This window comes from Cupressus sempervirens, chromosome 9 (assembly GCF_028749045.1).
Source record: "Cupressus sempervirens isolate cs-2001-9-10 chromosome 9, ASM2874904v1, whole genome shotgun sequence".
Lineage (NCBI taxonomy): Eukaryota > Viridiplantae > Streptophyta > Pinopsida > Cupressales > Cupressaceae > Cupressus > Cupressus sempervirens.
The window spans coordinates 255,318,944-255,340,549 of record NC_143126.1 but is presented as its reverse complement, the minus strand read 5'-3'; the positions used below and the strand labels follow the sequence as shown (position 1 = coordinate 255,340,549).

At 34.8% G+C, this 21,606-nt stretch overlaps 1 protein-coding gene across 10 annotated transcripts in view; it reads right to left on the bottom strand.

Annotated features, from left to right (window-relative positions):
- The window catches only part of LOC149538416 (uncharacterized protein C16C9.01c-like), a 199,259-nt gene extending 193,895 nt beyond the window's left edge, over positions 1-5,364 (bottom strand). For 3 of the 10 annotated variants that reach the window (XM_089799730.1, XM_089799728.1, XM_089799731.1), the window contains exon 1: positions 5,172-5,363. In XM_089799730.1, coding sequence (XP_089655856.1) covers positions 5,172-5,256 — 85 coding nt within the window. In that variant the 5' untranslated portion in view covers positions 5,257-5,363. Of the gene's footprint in view, positions 1-5,171 lie in introns of all 10 variants that reach the window. The other 7 variants (XM_089799727.1, XM_089799735.1, XM_089799732.1 and 4 more) reach the window with 5 other exon arrangements.
- Positions 5,365-21,606: the final 16,242 nt, after the last annotated feature.

Genomic DNA, 21,606 nt, shown 5'->3' with positions numbered 1-21,606 from the left:
GAGAGCTCTACCAAACTTGTGTAAGCATAACTATGATTGTGTAGTGCAATTTTGAAAACAAAAGTGACAATGGGAGAAGTCTGAAGTGGAAGCCCTCATTCCACCCTCTGTGAGTAGATATAGTGGACCACCCTCTGCAAATAGGCATGGTGAAAATGCATTCTTCTCTGTGAGAAGTCTAAGGTGAAAGCCCTAATTCCATCCTCTACGAGTAGGTATGGTGGACCACCCTCTACAAGTAGACATGGTGGAAGTCATGTGTGTGAATCCATGACTTTAATTTTTTGTGCTTCTGAAGCAACTATGGTGAATAATGTTATGCTGAGATGACAATATTTTAATGAGAATATGTGATGAGAATTTATTATTCACATCTTTGGTTGTAGCCATATGTCTGCCATACTAAAGATCTCTCTCCTGCTAAGAGGGCATGTTGAAGATTGTGGCTGCGATAGATATCGTTATCTTTGATTTTGCTATATTTTGAAATTTGGGACATTACCTTTATATTACGTGAATAGCTAGAGAAGATATTTATGATTATATTTCCATCATATTAAACAAGCACAATATAGCATTCAATGTGTGTTAGGTGTCACACTCAAAATATTTTACATTTTATTATACGAAGAGACATGTGACATGTAAAGAGTCATGTGTTTGGAAATATGAAGAGACTTGTTTTTGAAAATTGAAGAGACTTTCAATTGTGATATGAAGGGTCTCTCGATTCTATATATATATGAGATTGCTTTGTGTGTGAATACACTTGTATCAAGTGAAAGCATTGTACTTGAATATTTTTATATCAATAAAAGAGATACTTTTTTGGTGTGGCTGGGTTTTTCCCTTCAAGTTGAAGGGCTTCCCCAGGATAAATGTCTTGTGTCTTCTGTGTATTGTTGTTCATCATTGCTTTTGGGCAAAACACAAACACTAGAAACATGTTGTGGCCATAAACAATCAAATGGCACCGCTGTCAAAAACTGTCAAGATGGGATACAACAAAGTGTTAACCCTCCTATCATGTTGACCCATTGACCATTGCCATTTCGCAAGGACCCCCAACAACCTTTTGAGAAAACACGAAAGAAACCTAGGTCGTTGATCATTGAAAAGATGCGCAACATAAAACTTGATAAATTGCAGATTAGCAAGGAATGACAAGACCCATCAGTCGAATAGAAGGAAATCACATGGCAAACCCTTGACTGGTTTCATCATTACACAAGGGGTATAAAGGGAACCCTGCAAAATAGCAAAATGGGGGTAACACGAAGGTTAGCCACAGAAAATATGACATGTTAACCCACTGTGACAAATTTTAGCCCATTGAAAATATTTCAAATCAATTATCTGTGATGAGTTGAATGATGGCTAAAGTAGCCAACAGCTTTAAAATTTGGTATCCGGTAGCAAAGAAAATCATAAGGAGTAGAGATGTTGTTTTCAGTGACAAAACATTTCCAGCTTTGCAACCTTAATCAACATAGTAAAGAATATGTACCTTTCTCCATTTTTTAAAATGATGATTCCCCGGGACAGAATAATGGTAGAAACTTGTAGACAATGCATTCAACAAATCTTCTCTCACCTACACATGTATTAGCTCGTGCCCTTGTCTCTTCTTCATCCATTGACAATATGTGGAATAGCCACACACACAATGAACAGAGTAGTGGCTTTGATGAAGTATTACAAATCTACAGCGCAAAATAGAGATAATAATTCTCTGTTTGAACAGTTAAGTATGGACAGAATTGGTCCCAACATTACTCCAATTAATCACTCCACACATGCACCATATAACTTTGATGGCAATAGGGAAGAATTTATCCAAACTTAGGTGGACGCTATGCGAACAGATAAGTATAGGACTAAGAATTTTGCTTCACACATAACAATGAAGTGGGGAATGATGGAAGTTCACCCACGATGGGAATACATCCATGCAGCCAAGAAGAAAACATCTACGCATGATTGGTAGATCAGCGGATTCAAACACCTCCACTTGAACAGCAGATAGGCAGATTCAAATAGCCGACATTCCTAGAGCTAGCGCATTTCACCTTCCACTAGTGTGGTCAACACTTGCTTCGGTCAATCCAAGAAGAAACACCAACCCTGCGCAAATTTCAGCAGATGATCATTCTTTCTCTTTGGATGCCATGCAAGCAAATAAAGGTGACTGCAGAGAGTCTTACCAAGTAGAGCAAAATGAAAAGGGTGGTGAATCTAGGCAAAGAAGATATGTCATTCCTCTACGCAATCCTGGGACGGGTTAAGGAACCATGTTCCAATCCATTCAAAGCAAGGGGTCGATAACTTGCAGACAAACAACTAAAGAAACATCAATATAAATGGTGACAGGGATCTTGGTCATTGTTTGCATAGAACTACAAACAGGGGTTATGCTGGCAATCTGATAGAAGTTTCTAATCATCAAAACTGTATACAAAACATTACTACAGCTAACAGTGAGAATGGTCACCAAAATAGATAGATATGCGAAAGGGGCAAAATGCAGGGATAGAGCACTATTAAGACAAATTGTGCTGGTAATAATAGTGACAAAATTGATTCCAATAATAATCAAGGATTGAGAAGGTCAACAAGACAAAGAAAAATTCCTGCAAAATTCTCAAATTATGAACTTGTGAATCTGGAAGAAGCAGAGCCAGAATTATTACTCTCTGATGAAATAGAACCTACAATATTTAAGGATGGAAGCTTGTAAAGCATCTAAGTCCCATAAATGGAAGGATGCTATGCAAGAGGAAATGGACTCTTTACTTGCAATTGAAACAAGGGATTTAATGCCCCTTCGTCCAAATCAAAGAGCATTGAAAAGTTAGTGGATCTTTCAGTTGAAAGATGAAGACAGAGGTCAAAAGAGTTACAAAGCCAAGTTGGTTGTGAAAGGTTTTGATCAGAAAAAGGGAATCGATTTCAATGAAATCTTCTCCCTAGGAGTCAAAAGGACCACTATTGTGCCATCTTGGCATTGGTTGCAGCTCATAATCTTGAGCTTGAACAACTTGATGTAAAAACAACATTTCTGCATGGTGACATAAAAGAAGAAATTTACATTATGCAGCCCAACGCTTTTGTCGAACATGGATATGAACATTTATATTGCAAATTAAAGAGAAGTTTATATGGGTTGAAGCAAGCCCTGAGGCAATGGTACCTCAAGTTTGACAAATTTATGATTGAGAATCACTTTGTTTTCTGTGAAACTGATCCGTGTGTGTACTACAAAACATTACCAAATGGTGCATTTGTTTTTCTCTTTCCCTATGCTGATGACATGTAAAAATGGCATTTCTGCATGGTAACATAAAAGAAGAAATTTACATTATGCAGCCCAAAGGTTTTGTCAAACATGGATATGAACATTTATATTGTAAATTAAAGAGAAGTTTATATAGGTTGAAGCAAGCCCTAAGGCAATGGTACCTCAAGTTTGACAAATTTATGATTGAGAATCACTTCATTTGCTGTGAAACTGATTAGTGTGTGTAGTACAAAACATTACCAAATGGTGCATTTGTTTTTCTCTTTCCCTATGCTGATGACATGTTAGTTACTGTCTCTAAATGAGACTGATTGATGAATTGAAACAAAGGTTAGCACAAAGGTTTGCAATGAAAGATTTAGGGGCAGCAAGACGGATACTTGGTATGATCGTCATCTGGGACAGACAGAAGAAAGAGATCAAGTTGTCTCAAGGACATTACGTGTCTCAAAGTTTTGGAGAGGTTTGGCATGGTGGATGCTAAAGCGGTCAGCACTCCATTAGCTGATCATTTCAAATTAACTTCAGCCATGTGTTCCAAGACACAAAAGGAGCAAGCAAAATGCATTCCATATTCTTCAGCAATGGGGAGCCTTATGTATGCTACGGTGAGCACCCATCTGGATATTGCCCATGTAGTGGGAATAGTAAGCAGATTTATGAGTAGCCCAGGTAAACAATATTGGAATACAGTTAAATGAAGCTTTAGGTATCTCAGAGGAACTTCTCATTTTGTGTTGTGTTTTGGTGGCAATGATGCATCATTTAAAGGTTTTACTGATTCTGGTATAGCCTGGAAATTTAGACAATCGAAGATCTACTACTGGTTATGCATTTACTTTTGCAGGAGCAGCAATCAGTTGGGCCTCAAGGTTGCAACAGAGTGTATTTTTCTACAACAGAAACTTAATATATTGCTCTCACTAAAGGAGCAAAGGAGATGATGTGGTTGCAGTGTTTATTCGATGATTTAGATTTTCCTCAACAAGGTTCCATTTCGTTTTGTGATAGCAAGAGTGCTACTGACCTAGCAAAGAATATTGCTTTTCATGGTCAGACTAAACATATTGAAGTGCATTTCCACTTCATTTGAAGAACACCTGAGAAGGGCAAACTTCAAGTGGGGAAGATTGACAAAAAAACAGAATCCAGCTGAGGCACTTACAAAGGTTGTTCCACAGAAGAAGTTTGAGTTCTACTGAGCTTCTCTCAGCATTGTAAAGAAATAACGTTAGAGGCAAAGTAAAGGAATGTCTCTGGCATTGCAGCACTTATTGGACCTCAAGTAAGAGTTTGTTGGGTGTATGAGGCCCAACAGTCATCATTAGGCTTTCCCTCCACAACTCTATCTCCTCAATTCCTTTTGAGACTCTTTATATATTGCTAATTGGAGATGGTCATAATCAATTCGTTTCCTGTAGCAAATTGCTGTAGTGTGTAAAAAAACTACAAGATATTAATAAGAGCTTTCCCTGCTTCAAGAGTAGGTGTAGGCATATTTATGCTGAACCACTAGTTTTTTGCATTCCTATTTGTCTGCCATTGTCTCATGATTGTATCTTCTGTTCAAAATTTCTTTTTCGCTTCTTTTACATTTACACAGAGTAGTTACGTACTTTTAACATTGAAAACACTTAACCTCGAAGCCTTTCCTCAACACCAGTATCCATTATTAAAGCACCTTTTCAACTTGCTTTGAGGAGTTCTAGATTTGGGTACGTTACAAGTAAAACTATAGTTTAGGCTTGCAGATGACAGAACTGTAGGATACATTTGTGGGAATAAGATCAATTTCATTATAACAGAAGCCATTATGTGTAATCGAACAAAAAATTGCACCCAAATGAACAGCAAAGAAAACAATAAAACGTACCTCCGCCCCCAAGACTAGCCATGCAGGTGTGGCCATCTGGGTAGACAATGTCGTCAATAATCACAGTGAATGTAACCAAGTCCATTGTGTTTCCTTTATTATAGTCTGAGTGTATTCTTTTAATATGAGCAGCTCTGTCTAAACGTTTAAAGCGATGCTTATTTCCTTTCTTCTCGAGTCAGACGTTTCACGGCTCCCCTTGTGCATTCCCTTTAACAACAAAATTAATTAATTAATTAAATAATAATAATAAAATTCTGGTCCATCGCAAGCTTGGTTTTGCTATACGTGGCCTAACTCATTCTTCCTATACTATATGCTAGTCATATTTCTATCTAGATTCCACTACTTACCTTGTCCATGTTATATGTTAGTCTGAGTGTATTCTTTTAATATGAGCAGCTCTTTCTAAAGGTTTAAAGCGATGCTTATTTCCTTTCTTCTTCAGTCAGAAGTTTCACAGCTCCCCTTGAGCATTCCCTTCAACAACAAAACAAATAAATAAATAATAATAATAATAATAAAATTCTGATCCATCGCAAGCTTGGTTTTGTCATACTTGGCCTAACTCGTTCTTCCTATACTATATGCTAGTCATATTTCTATCTAGATTCCACTACTTACCTTGTACATGTTATATGTTAGCTAACGTCCATTTGCATGGAAGACTACCCAGCCTGCTCTACTAAGGTCTTTGTGGTTTGTCTTTAGAGAGGGCCACACTACATTTTTCTTTGCTTGAAATTGCAATAAGGGGGAGGGGGAGGCAGGGGGAAGGATGAGGGAGGAGGGAGGAATTGTGTTCTGTTGGAAATATAGATGAAGTCACTGAGAGGGGAGGGGTGAATCAATTACCACAAAAATAATTCCAAAAATTCCTTAGATGTCTATAATACTTACTTACTGCTGATACTTGGTAAATAGTGCATGAATACTGTAACTCGGTAAGTTAATTAATTACTGATCATCTATCTTTCATTGTTATTAATGTGCATGCAAAGGTTAAATAAATGAACAAAAGAGACACCAGATTTAATGTGGAAACCCAATATGAAAAAAACCACCAAGTAACTAGTCACCAATTTTCACTCTTCTGAAGTGAGCCCTATTAGGAGCCAACCCTGTTAAAGGTTACAATGCACACTGTTAGATGTGACCTTGTTAGAGGATTTAATCACCTTGTTAGGAGTGGCTTGGTTAGATGTCTTTAGAACAATTCAACTAAATTGTCACCTTGTTAGAAGATTTACAAAATGGCTATTAAACCAACTCTGTTAAGAGATTCTAGATTCACTATTACAATGATTAGAAAGCAACAACATGAATGATATGCAACTTATCTTTTGCTGTTTACATATCTCTATTCGACTTCACTGGATCCTTATTGATCGAATACAACTTTGCAGCTCCTCCAGGATATCTAATCCTTCATCAGAATTCGCTCAATATTTGCTTATTCCATCCTCATCCATATATTCACACTCATTTTTCAATTCACTACTTGAACATCTAAATATATACCTTTCAGATTATCAAGTCGGCTCAAATATAAGTTACAACAACTGAAAAAATCATTACATCGGTCAGTTGCATGAAACAATTGAACTTAATACCAAAACAATAAAATCCTTTGCTGGCCGACCCAGCTCGGTGATCACTGCTCTAGAATGGTTTTCTAGTGTTAACCAAGTGAGGCTCGATAAACATTGCAAACCTTGCAAAAAATCCTTTGGAGACCAAGTGAACTCGGTTAGCACTGACCTTCCTTTGCTGACCTTGTGAGCTCGGTAGAAGCTAACTCTCTGCCACATTTCCTTTGATAACCGAGTGTGCTCGGTAGACATTAACTTTTCTTTGTTAACCTTGGGAGCTCGGTTAACACTAACTTTTTTCTACAAAATTCTTTGATGCCCGAGTGAGCTCGGTAAACATTAACTTTTCTTCGTTAACCTTGGGAGCTCAGTTAACACTAACTTTTTGCCACAAAATCTTTTGATGCCTGAGTGAGCTTGGTAAACATTAACTTTTCTTTGTTAACCTTAGGAGCTCGGTTAACACTAACTTTTTGCTACAAAATCCCTTGATGCCCGAGTGAGCTCGGTAAATATTAACTTTTCTTTGTTAACCTTGGGAGCTCGGTCAACACTGTAAATTATTTTGTTGATCATCTGAGCTCAGTAGACTCTGTCTGATGATTGGTATGACATTTGTGTAACATCAAAGACAATACACAATTAACAATTGTATCCAACAATCTCCCTCTTTGGCATTGATGGCAACACAATATGTAATAGCAGAATGAAATTTGAAAATAGGTCTAACAAGCCTTTTTCTGTCAGAACAACTTTCTCTATTAGATAGCAAATTCTCCCTCTTTCAGTAATCTCCCTCTGTGAACTTTTCTTCTCAAAAAAATTTCAGAAAGATATGACAGTAAAACTCTTCCTCTTTGACAACACATGCCAAAGACAACATAACTTAAATGAATTTTAATGTACCTTTAGTACTGATTCATATGCAATATTTCCTGATTGTGCTACATCAACTGATAGATCTTCAACTTGGTATGCGTTGATGCATCACTAAAATTTCATTTTAGTGAACTTCAAATAGGGGAGTAACCCCTAACTTACCTCTTAGATACAAAAATGCATCCTTAGGTAATGGCTTTGTGAATATGTCAACAATTTGTTCCTTTGTATGAACATATTCCAATCTGATCTCCTTATCTTGCACCAATTTTCTGACAAAATGATATTTTATTGCAATGTGCTTGGCTTTGGAATGCATCACTGGATTCTTAGATATGTTTATTGCACTCGTATTATCACAGAACATAACAACTGGTTCTTTGATTTCCACCTTCATGCCTTCTAACAACTGTTTAAACCAAACAATATTAGAACAGTTTACTGCAGCAGCAACATACTCTGCCTCTGCTGTAGATTGAGATGTACAATTCTATTTTTTGCTTGTCCAAGAAACCAACCTCTTTCCAAGAAAGAATGCTCCTCCACTTGTACTTTTTTTGTCATCAAGGTTTTCTGCCCAATCAGCATCAGTAAATACCTTCAAATCTAGATTACCTCCAAATTTGTACCATAAACCATAATCTTTAGTTCCTTTCAAATATCTCATTATTCTTTTGATTGCCATCATATGATTTTCTCTTGATTTTGCTAAAAATCTTGCTACAATACCAACTGCAAGGGCAATATCTGGCCTAGTATGAACTACATACTGCAACTTTCCAATCATAGATCTATACAATATTTGATCTACTTCTTTTGATTCATCTACCTTGGTAAGTTTTAATCCAGTACACATAGGAGTCCCAACTAGTTTACAATCTTTCATATCAAACTTTTTCAATATCTCCTTGGTGTATTTTGATTGAGTGATGTAGATACCATTTCTATTCTGCTGAATTTGAAGACTGACAAAGAAATTGATCTCTCCAAACATAGATATTTTAAATTCCTTGTTCATTTGTTCTAAGAATTCTTTGCAAAGATCATCATTCCCTATGAAAACAGTATCATCTACAAAGATTTCTACCAAGACAATCTTATTATCTGGTCCTTCCTTTATATACAAGCTATTGTTATCATTAGTTCTTTGAAAACCAATCCGAATAAGATAGTTATGCAATCTTTCATACCATGCTCTAGGGGCTTGTTTCAGACCATACAATGCCTTGTGTAATTTGCAAACCATGTTCTTCTTATCTGGATCAACAAAACTTTTAGGTTGTTCAATGTAAACCTCTTAATCCAGTATACCATTGAAGAATGTTGACTTGACATCCATATGATAAACTTTGAATCCTTTGTGAACAGCATATGCTAGTAAGGTTCTAACTCCTTCCAATCTTGCAACAGGAGCAAAAGTTTCTCCATAGTCTATTCCTTCTTCTTGAGCATATCCTTTGCATACTAGTCTAGCTTTGTTTCTTAATACCTTACCATCTTCATCCAACTTGTTTCTGAATACCCACTTAGTTCCAATCACATTTTTATCTTTAGGCCTGGGTACAAGAGTCCATGTCTTATTTTTCTCTATTTGCTCTATTTATTCATTCATAGCCTCAATCCAACTATCATTTCTCAATGCATCTTTGATATTTCTAAGTTCAAAATCAGCAAGTAAACAAGTACCTTTCAACTTACTTCTTGTCATGGTTCCTTCAGATTTGTCTCCAATGATTTGATCTACTGAATGATGTCTCCTGACATATTTTGCTAATACAGGTTCCTTGCCTTTTGAATGAATTTCATTGTTATCCTCATGCACTTCAACTTCAGGTTCTGGCTGTTCTAGCTCGGTAGATATTGGCTCGGGTCCTTCAGACTCGGTAGACAATTGCTTGGTAGCATCAGAATGTAACTCGGGTTGTTGTAGCTCAGTTTGAACTTCCTGTAACTCGGTTACTGATGACTCAAGAGTAGAAGATTCTTGATTGACTGGTATTGTATTAGGTTCAGTGAAAACAAACCTTCTATAATCTTTTGGTTCCTTTTTGCTTTCTTCTTCGTTCTTTTTTGCGCACTCATCAACTTTCACATGTGCACTTTCTATGACTTTGTAAGTAGACAGGTTCAAACATCTATATGCTTTACTTTTGCAAGAGTATTCCAAAAATATTACTTCATCACCTTTTACATCAAATTTGTCTTTTCTAGATTCTTTCAAAATGTAACATTTACTTCCAAAGTCTTTTAGATAACTTACATTAGGTTTATAGCCATACCATAGCTCATAAGGAGTTTTGAATGAGTCTTTTTTAAGCTGTACTTGGTTCAAGGTATGAACTGCAGTGCTAATAGCTTCCTTCGAGTATTTGATAGCAATGTTTTTTTCAATCATTAAAGTTCTTGCACAATCCATGATAGATCTGTTCCTCCTTTCAGCTAGTCCATTTTGTTCAGGAGTTCCAAGGGCTGATACTTGTCTTTTGATTCCTCTTTCAATGCAAAAGTTATTGAACTCATGTGAAATGAATTCTCCTCCTTTGTCTAACCTCAAGCATTTCAATCTTTTTCCTGTTTCCTTTTCTGCTCTTGCCAAATACCATTTGAATTTCTCAAATGCTTCTGATTTGTTCCTTAGATACATGACAGTCATCATTCTTGAGTAATCATCAACAAAAAGAATGAAGAACTTTTCTCTAGTATAGCTTTCAATTCCAATGGGTCCACATAAATCAGTATGCACAATTTCTAATATATCTTCAGACTGATAGTTTTTACTTTTAAAACTAGTCTTCCCCATTTTACCAATCTAACAATTTTTGCATAAATCGACCTCAGGTTTCTTTATATTTGAAATGCCTCTTACTTTCTTGAATTTGCTTATCTTCACCAAGTTATCAAAATTCACATGACACAACCTTTTATGCCATAACCAACTTTCTTCAACTTGAGCAATAAAACATGAATACTCACCAAGTTCAAGATAAAACAAGTTACCTTTTGTTTGAGTGTCTAATCGAATCAGTTTTCCTTTGCCATCCAGCAATCTTGCTTTTCCATGCATGAATTCTACTTTGAATCCATTATTGAGTAGTTGTGCCACACTCAACAGATTATGTTTTAGTCCTTCTACTCAATAGGCATTATCACATATAAGTTCTTTGGTTAGAGAGATTCTTCCTCTTCCTTTTATACAATAAGGTTCATTGTTACCAAATCTTACACTGCCACCATCGTAGTCTTCAAAGTACTCAAACTTAGTTTTATCACCAGTCATGTGATGAGAACAACCACTATCTATGATCCATGTATCATTTTTGCTCATATGAGAAATGAGTGCCATTTCTTCATCATTATCAAACTCATCTTTCACAGCAATGTAGACAATTTCATCTTCTTCTTCATCATTAGAATCATTAGAATCTTTAGCCATAAAGCATGTTTTCTTACCTTTATCCTTGAATGATTTGAAGTCTTTCTTGCCATTGTACTTGTAACCTTTCTTCTCATCTTTGTTCTGCTTGTTTGGGCACCTAGCAGCAATATGACCAATTTTTTCACATGAAAAACAGATTAGAGGAACTTTACCTTTATATTTTCCTCTGCCTCTAGAATATTTTCTTGCTAGTAGAGCTTCAATTACCTCAAGATCACTGTCTGAACTTTGGTCTGGTTCATCTTCACTTCCTAATTGGGATTTTTTTTTCTTTTTACTTTTTTCCTTGAGTGAAAGCTTGGCTTCAAATGTTGATTCAATGTTTTTGGAAGCTGGAACATAGTTGTCAAAGTTGTCTAGTTCAAATGCAGTTAATCTTCCAACTATGGCCTCTAGATTTATCTTATGATTTGCTTCACATCTTCTTTCTTGAATTGCAGAAATTCTAATTGCATAAATGGGAAGTAGAGTTCTAATAACTTTACTTATAATTGTCTCCTCCTTGATATCTCCTCCAGATGCTTTGATTGCATTGACACATGCTTTGACTCTTTCAACATATTTTGCAATGTTTTCATCCTCTCCCATCCTCATCTGATCAAATTGTCCTCTCAGACTTTCTGCTTTAGCTCTTCTTACATTATCATCTCCTCCATAGATTTCTTTTAGCTTTTTCCACATTTCAAAAGTAGATTTGCAGTCCTTGATGTCATCAAATTCTTCATAACTCAGAGCAGATGCTATATCTATCATCATGATGTTTTGGGTCTTCTTTTCAACAATATCATTGACAGATAGTGTACCATCTGGTTCTGCATATTTTTCGTCAAGGTATTTTAGTCATGTATCTCCAATAGAAGCTAGATGAAGTCTCATCAACCCTTGCCATGCTGAGAAGTTGTCCCTGTTAAGTCTTGGAATTTCCCTCTTATAAGACAACCTGATCTTTGGCTTAGATCCTTGAAATCTTGTCCTGCAAGCACCAAAAGCTCTGATACCAATTGTTGGAAATATAGATGAAGTAACTGAGAGGGGACGGGTGAATCAGTTACCACAAAAACAATTCCAAAAATCCCTTAGATGTCTATAATACTTACTGTTGATACTTGGTAAATAGTGCATGAATATTGTAACTCAATAGGTTAACTAATTACTGATTATCTATCTTTCATTGTTATTAATGTGCATGCAAAGGTTAAATAAATGAACACAAGAGACACTAGATTTAACGTGAAAACCCAATATGGGAAAAACCACCAAGTAACTAGTCACCAATTTTCACTCTTCTGAAGTGACACCTGTTAGGAGCCAACCCTGTTAAAGGTTACAATGCACACTGTTAGGTGTGACCTTATTAGAGAATTTAATCACCCTGTTAGGAGTGGCCTGGTTAGAGGTCTTTAGAACAATTCAATTGAATTGTCACCTTGTTGAGGATTTACAAAATGGTTGTTAAACCAACTCTATTAAGAGATTCTAGATTCACTATTACAATGATTAGAAAGCAACAATGAGGTGACCTGAATGATATGCAACTTATCTTTTGTTGATTACAGATCTCTATTCAGCTTCACTGGATCCTTACTGATCGAATACAACTTTGCAGTTCCTCCAAGATATCTAATCCTTCATCAGAATTCGCTCAATATTTTCTTATTCCATCCTCATCCATATATTCACACTCATTTTTTAATTCACAACTTGAACATCTAAATATATAGGTTTCAGATTATCAAGTCGGCTCAAATATAAGTTACAACAACTGAAAAAATCATTACATCAGTTGGCTGCATGAAACAATTGAACTTAATACCAAAACAATAAAATCCTTCACTGGCCAACCCAGCTCGGTGATCACTACTCCAGAATGGTTTTCTAGTGTTAACCAAGTGAGGCTCGGTAAACACTGCAAACCCTGCAAAAAATCTTTTGGAGACCGAGTGAACTCGGTTAGCACTGACCTTCCTTTGCTGACCTTGTGAGCTCGGTAGAAGCTAACTCTCTGCCACATTTCCTTTGATAACTGAGTGTGCTCGGTAGATGTTAACTTTTCTTTGTTAACCTTGGGAACTCAGTTAACACTAACTTTTTTCTACAAAATCCTTTGATGCTCGAGTGATCTCGGTAAACATTAACTTTTCTTCGTTAACCTTAGGAGCTTGGTTAACACTAATTTTTTGCTACAAAATCCTTTGATGCCTGAGTGAGCTCGGTAAACATTAACTTTTCTTCGTTAACCTTAGGAGCTCGATTAACACTAACTTTCTGCTACAAAATCTTTTGATGCCCGAGTGAGCTCAGTAAATATTAACTTTTCTTCGTTAACCTTGAGAGCTCGGTCAACACTGTAAATTGCTTTGTTGATCATCTGAGCTCGGTAGACTCTGTCTGATGAATGGTATGACATTTGTGTAACATCAAAGACAATACACAATTAACAATTGTATCCAATAGTGTTCTGCATAAGATTTCATTAATTAAGAGTTCACACAAATTAATTTTAGGTTAATCATTGTCTTAAAAAAGGTAATAAGATCATTTGAACAACTTCATTAGTGAAAATAGTATAGGATTTTTGGAGCATTGTACATAAGTATTAGATCAATTGTACAAATTTTATAGTGTTCAAAGAAAATAATTATGCGGTAAAAGAGAATATTTATTGTATGTCAACTCAAAATGATCACTTTTGACATTTGTGTACATAATGAATCTCACTAAATTTGTTGTAACTATCTTGTACATAATGAATCTCACTACATTCATTGTAACAATCTAGAAGCATACAATATCTATACACACTTCAAAACATATATAAAGAAACCAAAACAAAATATCAAAATCTAATTTATCATTTAGGAGATTGGAATGTGTAGAGTTAGCTATAACAACTCTTGATATCATCCCCTACTTTAGAGGAAAATATAAGTGGAATCTTAACCTTGAGTTGCATATGTAAGAAAAGACAATACAAACCATCTTTATTAAGTACTCTTCTATAACTCCAACTTACATAGTCATAAATGCCTGAAATTCAAAATGTATAATTCACCCATTTCTAACATCCCTTGATATCTTTTGAAATACGATATTTAACCTTTAATGGTATTTCCCTTGTGGAAATTATAATTGAGGTCCTAGTTACTAATAGTAATAATAAAACTAATTACCAAATGATAAACTTTATTGAATAGTCCTACAAAACAACTTATTCAAATGAAAGACACGTAAAAGTTAGAAGAAAACAAAATTGGTAATGCAAGATTGTCATAAACCCCTAGATGCTCCTAAATCAAAAGCTTGTGGCAATTGGAAATATTCCATAAGCTAAAGCTCCCAAACATTTGAAGATTGAGTGATTAATTTGAATTTGTTGTTCTTCCTTCTTCTCCTTGCTCTCTACCTTTCGATATCTTCATCTTTTCTCTCTTTCTTTATCTCTTGAAATTGACCTTGTTATGTCATGGTTTAGCTTCCACTTCCACTTTATCGTCCTTGACACCTCCATATAAATCAACACTAACAAGTTCATGCAAAAACCTTCATTTCCTCTTCCTTGTCAATTTCTCCTTCAATATCTTTTTTGTATACACCAATAGAATTAAAAACACTTTTTTCTGCCTCAACCTGTAACTGTTAGGGTGAATGTTGATGATATTCCTATAGAGAAGCATCCAAACATTGTTGAAGCAATGGGACAACATGACTATGTGTTGCATTCATGACTACGTTTTTCATTGATGTAAACATGCTGAGAAGATTGGTAAAATAGAAGACAGTAATTGAGATCGTACAGATCGAGGACTTAACATAAGGTCAAGTGTAGTTGGGGACATGTTCTACAAAGTGTCTTGATGACAGGGATAAGAGTGTATGCAAGAAGTCAAAGACTGGTAGTAATTATTTGAGATTTATAGAAGATAGTTTGCAGACAGAGTTCTTGAGAAGTGATTTCTAGTAATTAGATGATATCTCCTAACAGGGATAGAATCTAGGTGAGCACACTTAGAGGGAGGTAGAAGACATCCTAGTGATGATACCAACAAGTGCACAAAGTTCAAAGTTACGCATGTGGAAGATTTTCAAAGACTATGAGCCGAAAGTGTTATGTAATTATGAATAGATGTAATGTAGTGTGTTATCTTAATGAGGTCCTATTGTAATTGTAATTGTGAAAGCCTCAAGACTAACTCAATAAATTATATTGAGGACTTGGAATAAAGGAAATTTATTTTCCTAGTGATTGTTATAATTTGTATAAAACAAATATAACCAAAATCTAATGAAAGACGTAGATTAATAAAGAGGAAATAAAATTGTCAGAATATGAATACAAGAACATTTTTTGATGCAAATGCTCAAAGGCATAATAGCATCTATATTTCCTAATTTGTAATACATAAGAGCTAGCCTATTTAAATAGGCAAGAGCTGGGAGGATACTTGGACAAGATTGAGGCAAGTGTCTCAACTTGGAGGAAGTAGAGTTCTCATGGGCTCAACGACCTACCATCCACCTACAATCTAGAAGGGTGGTGTCCAAATTAGAATTAACCACATGTGACATTTTAGGAGTAGTTGAAGTCAAAGGGATGACTCAACAATATCCTTCTAATAATAATATCCAAAATATATAATTCCTCCTAATTTATGAGTTCACCTAAGTAAACTTGATATAAGAGTAAAATGGAAAAGAACCATTTACTCTAATAGTGATGATGTATGTGTGGATCAAGTGTGTATGCAATAAGTGAAGAAGATTAGTAAATGTGAATAAGTGATCAAAGGGATTATTGTGATGTGAATTTGTAGACCTAGTATTGAGATCTTATAAGTGTTTGGTGCAGAAAAGGCACAGAAAGAGGATAGAGACATAGTATGAGTTGATGAGATCAATTGTATTTTTTATTATTTTGAAAAGAATAATACATAGGCCAATTAGATAGTGAGGTCGGTGGTCTTGCCCCTAAAGTTGTTTGGACACTAGGTCCTTCTATCTTCTACAACTCTCAATAGGGTTGGCACAACTCCCAATAGGGTTGGAATCTCCTCATAGGGATTCAAAGTCTCCAAACAGGGATTGATATGTATTAAATGTATTTCATTGGCTCCTAGAAGAGCCCATCTTCTTACAAGGAACTTTATATTAGTACATTATTTTGTGGGAACCATCACCACCAAGGTTTTCCCTTTGATCAAGGGTTTCCCTAGTTAACATATATGGTGTTATTGTGTATGTGTATCTTCTTATGCTTGTTGTTTATTTGATCACATATTTGAGGTTTAATAAGGTTAATAAAAGTTGCATTGATCTAATAATTGATTCACCCCACCCACCTCTCAGTTATTTAAGTGGACTTTACTTTTTAATAATTAGTATTAGAGCATCAGGTCCATGAAGGAAAATCTTAATAGCTTAAGGAGATCAATGGTAGGTCATTTTAGAAAAGAAAGTCCTAAGTTTGATGGAGTGAACTATGACAACTCGAAAGAGAAGATGAAGACACATATGTTATGCATAGGTCTAGGATATTGGTTGATCACAAAGAATGGAAAGACCATAATTGAAGAAATCAAGCTTGAAGAATATATTGAAGCTGAAAGAGATTTTTTCATGTGTAACATGCTTGCCAGAGAAGCACTTTTGTCAATTCTTCCTGAAAATGAGTACAATTGGGTAAAATATTTAAGGTTATCTAGTGAGATTTGGAAAGCTTATGAATCTAGTTTTGAAGGTGATAAAAATGTTAAAAGGGTTAGATTACAAAATTGGACATGTCTATTTCAAGAAGCTAAAATGATGCAAGATGAATTTTTAAGACATTATATTGGAAGAATATCAAAAATTGTTGCAGGAATCAAGGCTTGTAAGGGAACTAAAGAAGAAGATGAGATCATATGGAAAACCTTGAAGACTTTGGCATTGCCATGCAAGTAGACATCACAGATGATTGAGCAAGTGATACCTTGTATGAAGAAGTTCTCTAGAAAGACTCTTCTTGGAAGATTGGAAGCAACATAAATAAGTTTAAAACAAGCTGGAGATTTTCCTATGGAGACTTCCTTTAGCACACTGAATGTTCATCCTACTCTATCAAGGAGTGCAAGCACTAGTTTAGTAGTTGTAGATCAATATTTGAAGAAGATGGAAATATTGAATAAGGATTGTCTTTCTTGTAAGAAGAGAATCAGACGGTAAGAAAAAAATTTAATGTTCGACTTGTATTGGATTTGGTCATTATGCTTCTAAATGTCCTAAAAGAGTAAAGAAGTACAAAAAAAAATTAAGTCTAGAAAGCCTAGAGAATTTTTGTATGCAAATAATGATGATGAATCAGATGAAAGAGTTTTGAGTGAAAGTGATGATGAGTTGGTATTTGTTTCTAGAAAAGAAGAAAATCTTGAAAAAGAAGTTAGAAAGGAAAAAACCCAAGTGTCATAGATTGAGAAGAAAGTTGATTGGACCATAGATAGTGGTTGTTCAAATCATATGATTGGTGATATGAATAAATTTGTTGAATTCAATAGTTGTGATAGAGGAATTGTTAGAGTTGGGAACAATGTGACTTATTAGATTAAGGGAATAGGGTCTATTACTCTTGATGGTAAAACAAACACATATGATGTTTGTTTTATTGATAAAATGAAGCATAATCTTCTAAGTGTTGGATAGTTGGTTGACAAGGGATATCAATTATAGTTCGTAGAGAAGACATGTATCACCAGGGATAAGAATGGTAATATGATTGACACTAGCACAAGATCTAGAGATAATGTTTTTCAGTTGAATCCTACAGAAATGACATGTTTTGTTGCTAAAGTTGATAAAAGTTGGTTATGGCATAAAAGGTTTTGTCATATAAATTTTGATAATATTGTAAAATAAAGAGCTATGTTTATCATTAGGGATTTTCCTAAAACTATGAGTCCTACTAATGTTGTATGCAAGGACTATGTTATGGCTAAATAGAAAAAAAGTTCCTTTCCTAGCAAGAAGTTCACTACAAAAGCCAAGTTGGAGATTTTTCAAACATATTTGAGTGGTCCTACAAAGACAAGAGGATTCTATGGTGAATGGTACTTTATGATTAATCTTGTTGATGATCTTACTAGGATGATGTGGGTAGCATTTCTTAAGGAAAAGTCTGAAACATTTGAGAAGTTTGAGGTGTTTAAGAACATAGTTGAAAATTAATATGGATAAAAGATTAAGTGTTTAAGATATGCTAGAGGTGGTGAGTTTACCTCGAATGAGGTTAACAATTTTTGTGAAGTGAAGGATATTATGAGATGACTTTTAGCCCCTAAAATGCCTGAGTAGAATGGTATAACTAAGAGAAGAAACAACTTTGTAACAGAAGCAACAAGAGCCATGATGTTTGAAAATGATGTATCAAAGACATTTTGGAGAGAAGCATTTAATACAACAATGTATACAATGAACAAAGTACATATCAGAAAAGGTACAAACAAAATTCCTTGTGAATTATGGTTTGGACATGCATCATCAGTAAAGTATTTCATAATTTTTTGAAGCAAGTGTTATATCAAGAGAGATGATGATATTGGTAAGTTTGATTCAAGAAGTGATGAAGGTATGTTCCTTGGTTATTCATTGAAAAGAACTGTTTATAGATCTTTTAACTAGAGGACTAAAACTATTGTTGAGAGTGTAAATATGGAAGTGGAAGAGAAGTTTGGAGTTCAAGAAAGTATACTTATTTATAATTTTGATGAAGAAGCTAATCCTAAGACTAATCAAGAAAATTTTGAGTTGTATTATGAAACTAAAAATGATTTATAGAATGGTGTCCAAGTTGTGGAATAGAGAGAGGAACCAGGATATGAATCTAGAGCAGAAGTTAGAGTTCAGATAGTGACACCAAATAAGAATTTGACAAAGAATCACCCTGTTGATCATATTATTGGAAGCAAAGATAGAGGAGTTATGAAAATATATAGAGTGCATGAAGAGTTATTTTTTATTTCTCAAGTAAAGCCTAAAAGTGTTGATGAATCTTGCAAGGATGACCATTGGATTCAAGTAATGAAAAAAGAACTAGATTAGATTATGAAGAATGAAACATGGGAATTAGTTCCTAGACCTAAGGAAAAAATGTTATAGGAACTAAATGGGTTTTGAGAAATAAAATGAACGAACAACGTGAGGTTGTGGGAAACAAAGCTACATTGGTATGCAAGGATATCCGTAGCAAGAAGGAATAGAATATGAGGAGACATTTGCACCTATTGCCGCAATTAAAGGACTGAGAATGTTCTTGGCTTATGCAATGAACAAGAAATTCAAAGTGTACAAGATGGATGTAAAGTCAACATTTTTGAATGGAGAACTTGAAGAAGAAGTATACAGTAAGAAGCCTGAAGGATTTTCTTTGACAAAAGAAGGAGATACATTATGTAAGATGAAGAAAGAACTATATGGATTAAAGAAAGCACCTAGAACCTGGTATGAAAGGTTGGACAAGTACTTGGAAAAATTAGGATTTTCTAAAGGTGCTACATATAGTAACCTATATCTAAAATAAATTGAGAATGATATATTGATTATTGTGATATTTGTGGATAATATAATCTTTGGAGGCAATGATGAAGCAAGTGACAAGTTTTTTGATGAAATGAAGAAGGAATTTAAAATGAGCATGATTAGTGAGATGAAATATTTCTTAGGTTTGCAGATTGTGCAAAATAGTGAAGGTATTTTCATTTCTCAAACTAAGTATTTGAAATACTTATTGAAGAGATTTGGTTTAGAAATTTGTAAAGTTGTTGGTATACCTATGGTAACTGGTCATAAGTTATCTAACAAATATGAGACACCTATTATTAAGAAGAAGCAATACAGATCCATGATTGGAGGTTTGCAATTTTTAACTTTTACAAGATCATACATAGCTAATGTAGTTGGCATTGTTTCAAGATTTCAAGCTGAGATCCTAACGAAGCACATTATGCATCAATAAAGAGGATATTTAGATATTTGAAGGGTACACCTAATTTTGGGTTGTGGTATGACATGTTAAATGACTTTAACTTATGTGCATATACTAATGCAGACTAGGTAGGTAGTATGGATGACAAAAAGAGTACACATGGTGGTGCATTCTTCTTTAGAGGAAGGTTGGTTTCTTGGCTAAGAAAGAAACACAATTGTATTTCACTGAGCACATCAGAAGTAGAATATGTAGTAACAACAAACAATTTCAATCAAGTCATGTGGATGCAACAAATATTGAAAGATATTGGGATAGAGTTTTCAGAACTTGTTATCATACTTCTGATAATGCAAGTACAACAACTATGTCTTTAAATCATGTGTTGCATTCTAAGATGAAGCACATATATATTAAGTATCATGTTTTGAGAGAGAATGTTGTAGAGGAAGAGATTAGAATGGAATATGTTAGTACAAAGGAGAAGATTGCAGATATATTTACAAAGCCTTTGCCTAAGGATATATTTGAATACTTGCATGGTATGTTTAGGGTTATGCCCCTATCTACTTCAGAGTAGACGATGCAAATATTGCATTAGTCTAGTGGTACAAAGCAATATTTTTTATTTGGACTAAATGTTAATGCCTCCTTTATGGGGGTGTATTTGTGCTTGAATAGAGTCATGAAGGACTCTTGGTAGTTGGTATTTCTAACAATATCTTTGGACACTTGAGCTGATTGAAGACATTGAGTAGAAGATTGACATAATGATGCCTTTGTCATTGATTTCAATTGGAGAGAAAATGGATGAAAAGCATCTCCTTTGAATGGGGAGAGAAGTATCTTTTATGAATGGGAGAGAGAGAGTGCATGAAAAACATCTTCTATAAATAAGCGAGAGAATTTATGGGAAAGATTATCATATAGAATGGGGGAGAGATATGTGGGAATTATATCAATGGGGGAACAAAAACACTAATGAAGAGTTGTTCCTTGAAGATTCATATTTGATTGATGAAGAGGATTTGAAAAGATAAGAGCAACAACAACAACATAGAAGTATGTTTGGAATTCACGGAACTTAGATTTTTTTCATTTATGTTTCCATCAAAGCCAAAGGGGGAGATTGTTAGCATGAATTCTAATGATATTCCCATGGGGGAGTATCCTAGCATTTTTGGAGCATTCGAGAGATGGACAAGATGACTATGTGTTGCATTTATGACTATATTTTCATTGATGTCAACATATTGAGAAGATTGGAAGAATAGTAAACACTGTTTGAGGTTGTAAGAATTTTCCTTAGGGAAAAATTCACCCAAGAACAAAGAACTCAAACACAAGCACAATTGTAGACTAGAAAGAGTATGATCATAATAATAATGTATTCAATTCAATATGCATGAAAGTACACTAGGAGTGCCTATATATAAAGGCCTCTGAGATGCATCTAGAATGCCTAGGAATCAGCTACATGATAATTCATACAACCAGGCACATGTCCACCAAATATGGGTTATCCTCCATTAAGCACAGAAGTAAGTGTGATGATGAGAGGATAAGTTGACAAGGGTG